We start from the raw sequence: 6,217 nt of genomic DNA on the forward strand, positions 1-6,217 counted from the left end.
ATGAGCGAAGGAAGATAAGTGCTTACAATATTATCGATGTCTCTGTAGGATGTCAGGTTAGTCACAGAACGCTGCCTTGCGCAGGGTATGGGCTGTAGTACGGTGGTTTTGACTTATGAGCCTCTCCCAGCCTCGCTCCGTGCGCCTTCTGGTTCCCATGATTCCTTATTGGGAGAGTTCGGGGTCGGGGTCCGGTGCGGCACCGTGGCCAAGGCCTTCCGACTGGGGGGACCTAAGGGGTCGGGAAGCGAGCGCCGCTCCCTTGGGTCCACAGCGTGGTGACGGAATACCCGTCGTCCGTGGAGATAGCAAATCCGTCCTTGGAGCGTAGCGGTTGTCGTATATCTTCGTTGGGTTCCGTGTCCCAGAGCTGAAGGCGGCGCCTACAACTCTACAGGGTGAGGCATACACACCTGTAATACCTTTTGGGCTCTGCGGCGCCCGGAAGGGTCTAAAGCATTAGTCCTGTCGTTCCCTGGCAATCCTTTTCCTGCCAGGGCGCAGGGTATGGTCGTTGGAGCCATGGTTGACCCGAATGTCTTGTCTTGTCCTGTACCCATCATTATGAGGGATAGATATCGATCAGGGCGAGGCTCGTTCTGGGCCGTCGGGTGAGGCGGAGATCAATCCCTATCTCTTGGGCGAGACTAACCCTATCCCTCTGGGATCGGGCGAGGCGAAATCCATCCCTTAGCCCTTGGGCGAGACCGAGCCCGCCCTATAAGCGTCGGGCGAGACGGAGTTTGGCTTTGAGCCTTTGGGCGAGACAGGGTTATCCCACAAAGGCATCGGGTGAGGCTGACCCTGCCCCTCCGGGATCGGGCGAGACGGAACTCATCCCTTAGCCCTCGGGCGAGACCGAGCCCGCCCTCAAGGCGTCGGGCGAGACAGAGTTTATCCCTCGGCCCTCGGGCGAGACCGAGCCTGTCCTAAAGGTGTCGGGCGAGGCGGAACCAAACTCCTGTTACTCGAACAAGGGATGACATGACGCCTTTATACGTCCAGAAGTTTTTCACGTTTGGTGGTTATCGGTTCCGCCTTCTGGAGTACCCCGGTATTAGGTCCCCGACACATACTTACACAAATAAAGAAAAAGGATAATGGAAATAATTTCTTACATTAAAACGACTGCATGTGTAGAAGCAATGTGCTGTTGTGTCCGGATGTTTCGATTGAAAAACATGGGTCGAAAAACCACAGTCATAGTTAGGGATAGGGAGGTCTGGAGGGACGGAGACATCTTTGCTAGACGTGTCAGGGTATAATTCTCGAGGACGACACCGTTTTTGCCAAAACTCCTCCCAAAACATTTCTTGCATCTAATAAAATGGATGTAATTTAACAAACATAAATCAAAACATCACAAATAAATGTCAATGAGAACCATAACTACAATACAACCAATTTCTTCCTAAGAACCGAAAGCAATTAATATTAAATCCTAAATCTAGGGCTTCCCATTTGATGCACAACAATGAACCCATAACATAACTACATGCGCCTAGGTTTGCTAGCTTTTCCACTCCTTAGCATCATCCTACGTTTGTATAATACATATATTAAGGTATAGAATGAAACCCTAAGTGATGATGATTATTACGTTAAAAATTTTGACTAATATATACCGAATCTATGCGAAAAAACTAGGAGGGGAGCAAGGATACCTTTCTCTCGAAGATCTATGAATCAAATCAAAGTTTCTAAGGTCCAATATATCAATTCATGAGGTAGGGTGAAGTGGGGAGAGAAAGAAACCCGAGAGGGAGGAGAAAGAAGAGGAAGAACGCTCGGGCACGAAGCTTGGGCCGGGTTAAATGGTAGGGAGCTCAGCGCCAAGATCTACGGCGCCGAGCTCGGCGCTAGTGACTGGCGCCGAGCTCGGTGCTAGAGTGACTGGCGCCGAGCTCCCTGCCATGTCACCTTCCATGTTCACATCGAGCCCAGGAGCTCGGTGCCAGGGACGCTGGCACCGAGACGTGTTAGCTCGGCGCCAGCATCAACGGTGCTGAGCTAAGGGTCTATATTCTAAAATCATTTCTCTAGGGGTCTATTTGTGAGAAACTTTCAAAAAAGGGCTAAAATGTAAAAAATTCAGCATGCACGGGTGCTCTTTCTTACTAATATCTTTTTAATCTTGTGTCCGATTTGTAATTTATTTTTACTATAATATTTATTATGATTTTATCTACAAAACAAAATCCCTCGTGACCATATTTATTTGAAGAAAAAAACCAAGAATTTAGCTTGGTTATCATCTAAACGTTTTTTATTACTCTAGTGTCGGTGCAGAAAGTGACCAACTAGTGAATATTTGTAGTTTTGCTGTACGTTATGATCGGAGGTGGCCTAGCACTCAATAACATAGGATTTATACTGGTTCAGGCAACATGTCCTACGTCCAGTCGGGGTCGGTCGGTGACTTTATTCCTGAGCCCAGGTGCTCGAAGTTTGCAGTGGGGTTACAAACGAGAAGGAGAAAGATAGGGCGTACAAGAGATCCGGTCAGCTCCGGTCAGAAGGGCCGAGAGTGACAGGAACTTCGCTATGAGCTAAGTGTTCAAGCGGGTGTTTGAGGTCCGAACTTGACGGTTCTGTGGTTGTGAGCCATCGATCTAAGGAACTCTGGCCAACTGGAATTGGTCTCTTTGTTGGAGGAAGCGTACCCCCTTTTATAGATGAAGGGGACGGCTTTACAAGTGAGAAGGTGAGGGTACGTATGCTATCGAGCCTTGTTGCCCACACTGGCGGGTACAAGATAGTGGTAGGCGCCTACAACACTGTTGTTGTAACTGTAGAATGTCAGATGCACACGGGAGGTCGTGCTGCCTTTTTCAGAGATGGTGGACGTCGGTACCTGCAAATACTGTTTGATGCCTAGAGACATACGAGGAGTCTCGCTATGTTCACCCGGTACGGTAAATCCTGGCGCCCATACCACTATTGACGCCCAGAGGCACGTGGGGGGCTTTACCGTATCGGATTTTTAGTGGCCCCTACAATACTGTAGAGGGAGATGTCGGCGTCTACAATACTGTTCGTGTCAGGGTGGCTGCAGAGTACTGTTCCGTGTAGGGTATGGTCCCTGGTACAGTGGTTTTGACTTGTGAGCCTTGCCTTGCCTTTCTTCGCACGTCTTCTGGTTCCTACCGAGCAGGCATCCCCGGTCGGATGGTTCCAGTCGACTCTGAGTGCGCCGGTCGGAGAAGAGCGGTGAGCAGGGTTCCTGCGATCCCCGATCGGAGCCGCGGGGTCAGAGCCGGAAGTAGTGTTTTGGGCCAGGCCTTCCGACTGGAGAGGCCGTCCAGTGGCGGCTGGAGTTGAAGCGAACGCTCTGGTCGGAGAGGTAGGCCGAAACAGCCGATGAGAGGGCGTTGTTCCTCTTCGGCCAGACCTTCCGGTCGGTGACTGGGCCGCCCTTCCGGTCTGTCGTTTTAGACTCTTGGACCAGCACATGAGTTACGCGCTGTCTACTTAGGCCAACCCTTGGCGTGGAAGCCGGTCCCCAAGAGACTCCGAATTTATGAATCTGACATATGGATTTTGGCACTAGCCATATTTTGGCTCAGAGTGATGTGAGTAAAGTGGAGTCGAACACGCCAGCTACTTACTGTCGCATGCGGTAGGGTGTTAGCGATTCTATAAGTAGCATGTCCAGTTCTTTGGTCAGTTCATGCATGCGTCAGTTTCTATATTTGGTACACGTGGTCCAGGGTGGGTATTTAAGGGGTGTTTAGTTCGGGCTACTAAATTTTAGTAGCTACTAAACGGTTTAGTCAATTTTAGTAACTCTAAAATTATTGGAGAGGACTAAAGCTTTTTAGGAGTTTTTAGTCGTAGCGTTTGGTTAAAAAGTTACTAAAGTGACTAAAAGCTACTAAATTTAGTAGCTACTAGGCAAACCAAACAGGCCCTTACCACCAGGTGGGTGGTACGTTGTAGCAGGATATTTCTAATATATATACACACACAACGCATATCTAGGTGATAGAAAAAAAAGATTATGTATCAAAACCCTAAAACGACGAAAAGTTTAGAACGGAAGGGAGTAACATAACATTTAATTAGTTCTAGTGCAAAATCCATTTGTGACACAAGAACTGAAGCAACAGGTTGCTGCCTATGCGAGTATGCGACACCCCAGCACAGGGCCATGGAGACATGCACAAACAGCCGCTCGGCCACTATTCGTAGCAAAATCCTTTGCACCCAAACCCTTGTTTAGTTCACCAAAACTCCCAACTTTGACACTGTGAAAAAGAAAATTCTCCGTCACATTAAATTTGTGGTACATGCATGGAGTATTAAATATTAACGAAATCAAAAACTAATTGCACAGTTTGGTTGTACTTTGCGAGACGAACGTTTTAAGCCTAATTAGTCAACGATTAGACAATTATTACCAAATAAAAACAAACGATACAGTGTAGCTACAGTGCCAGCGAATCTGACCGGAACTAAACGCGGCCGAACTTGAAATTTATAATAAAACGCCACCAAGCTCATACAAAAGACACATTTTTTTCTTTTGAAAACACACAATAAAACTCCAAGCAAGACGCGACTTGGCAAAGTTGGTGACAGCACAAGCAAGACAAGATCGAACTACACAACGCGTACACGAGCTGACTGACTTTGGCCACAGACTAGTACGTACAGAGTGCAGAAATGCAGCGCCGGTTCAACAGCCAGTTACACCAACAGTGACTGAACTGAGATTTTTCTCCATCTTCACATTCACAGCAGCAGCCCTCAGCTCAGGACACAGCGAAATGCATGCTCCGGTCATTTATTTGCTCCTCTTTTGTACAATATATATTACAGCAAAAAAGTATAGAGAAAGTTATTACAGTATAATACTTACTGAATTACTGTCTGCATTAACAAGAAATCCAAATTAAACACGCCCCAAAAAATCCCTATAAATCAATTTATCTTCACAGTAACAACCGTTGCTCAATGCCAGTAAGTGCAGCAGAAGCAGTAACTGATCACTAGCCGTTGGATCGGGTACGGTTCAGCCAGCGTCGTCAACCTCAACCACGTGTCCACGACAGCCGGCGAGCGGCGGCGCGGCCGCGACGACCAAACCAAATCACCACCACCACCAGAGCGGCCTGACCTTGACCCTACACCCTCTGTTAACAGCGACGGCGTCGCCGTCGAGCCTATCAACGGCCACATCACACCGCGCCCTGACGTCCACGGTCCAGGTCCGGAGCACGCCGCCGAACCGCAGGCGCACGTGCACGGTGGCCTCCACCTGCAGCGGCACGGCGCCGGCGGCCTGCTCCCGGGCGATCCTTGCCGCCTGCACCTCCGTGAGCCGCACGCCGTTGCCCGTCATGAACACCGCCAACGCCGTCGCGTTCCTCGGCGGCTGCCGGAACGCCGGCCACGGGCCCGCCGCGAGCCGCGCACTGCCGGAGTCGTAGGACACCGCGACCTCCCCGCCGCCGCGGTACTCGATGCCGACCTTGCTGTTACGCCCGTTGTCCGCGCGCACGACGGCGTCGAGCCGGGTGGTGAGGGGAGAGGAGAGGGCGAGGGAGGTGGCGTTGAGGCCGTGGATGGAGAGGGAGGCGACGGAGAAGGCCGGCGCGCGCGGGCGGTAGACGAGGTAGACGGCGCCCACGAAGGCAGCGGCGAGGGCGAGGACCAGGAGGACTGCCGCGCATGCGCAGCAGCAGGCGCGGCGCAGCGCGCGGCGCCGCGCCGGGCGGGTGGAGAGCTTCTTGTACCGGCGCGCGCGGTCTGGGGGTGGGACGCGGAGCACCTGGTCCTTGGGTACCTGCACGATGTAGGTGCCCGGTGGTGGCGCCGCCGGGCGCGCGAAGGACGGGTGCCGCTGGTCCGTTGGCGGGGGCACCGCGCCGGAGGGAGCGGTGGTGGCGGCGCGCTGGTCGTGTGGCTGATGAGGCGGGGATGAGGAGAGCGGCGGTGGCGCCGGGTGGACGCGGTCGGCCATGGTGGTGGAACTGGAGGAAGGGAGGGTGACGGTGAAGCTGGAGCTGAAGGCCTGAAGCAGGGTGGTTGTGAGCTCTCGGTGAGGCGCTGACTGAGCCGGGGCAGCCGAGGCGTGGGAGTGAGCGTTGCGCTCGTCGTTTTATGTAGGCGTGAGGGCGGCGATCGACCAATGGAGGGCGGAGGCCGCGCCGCGTCCGACGACGACGAACAAGAGGAGAAGAAAAGGTGTGCCAGTAAAGAAAGGGACACGAGG

General features: G+C 52.2%; 1 protein-coding gene across 1 annotated transcript; it reads right to left on the reverse strand.

The window, feature by feature from the left end:
• Positions 1-4,666: 4,666 nt before the first annotated feature.
• LOC136481399 (NDR1/HIN1-like protein 13) lies at positions 4,667-6,217 on the reverse strand. The gene has a single exon (XM_066478751.1). It carries the CDS (start codon positions 5,963-5,965, stop codon positions 5,093-5,095), a length of 873 nt encoding a protein of 290 aa, XP_066334848.1. The 5' UTR covers positions 5,966-6,217; the 3' UTR covers positions 4,667-5,092.

The sequence above is a fragment of the Miscanthus floridulus genome, chromosome 9 (genome assembly GCF_019320115.1).
Source record: "Miscanthus floridulus cultivar M001 chromosome 9, ASM1932011v1, whole genome shotgun sequence".
In the NCBI taxonomy this organism is placed as follows: domain Eukaryota; kingdom Viridiplantae; phylum Streptophyta; class Magnoliopsida; order Poales; family Poaceae; genus Miscanthus; species Miscanthus floridulus.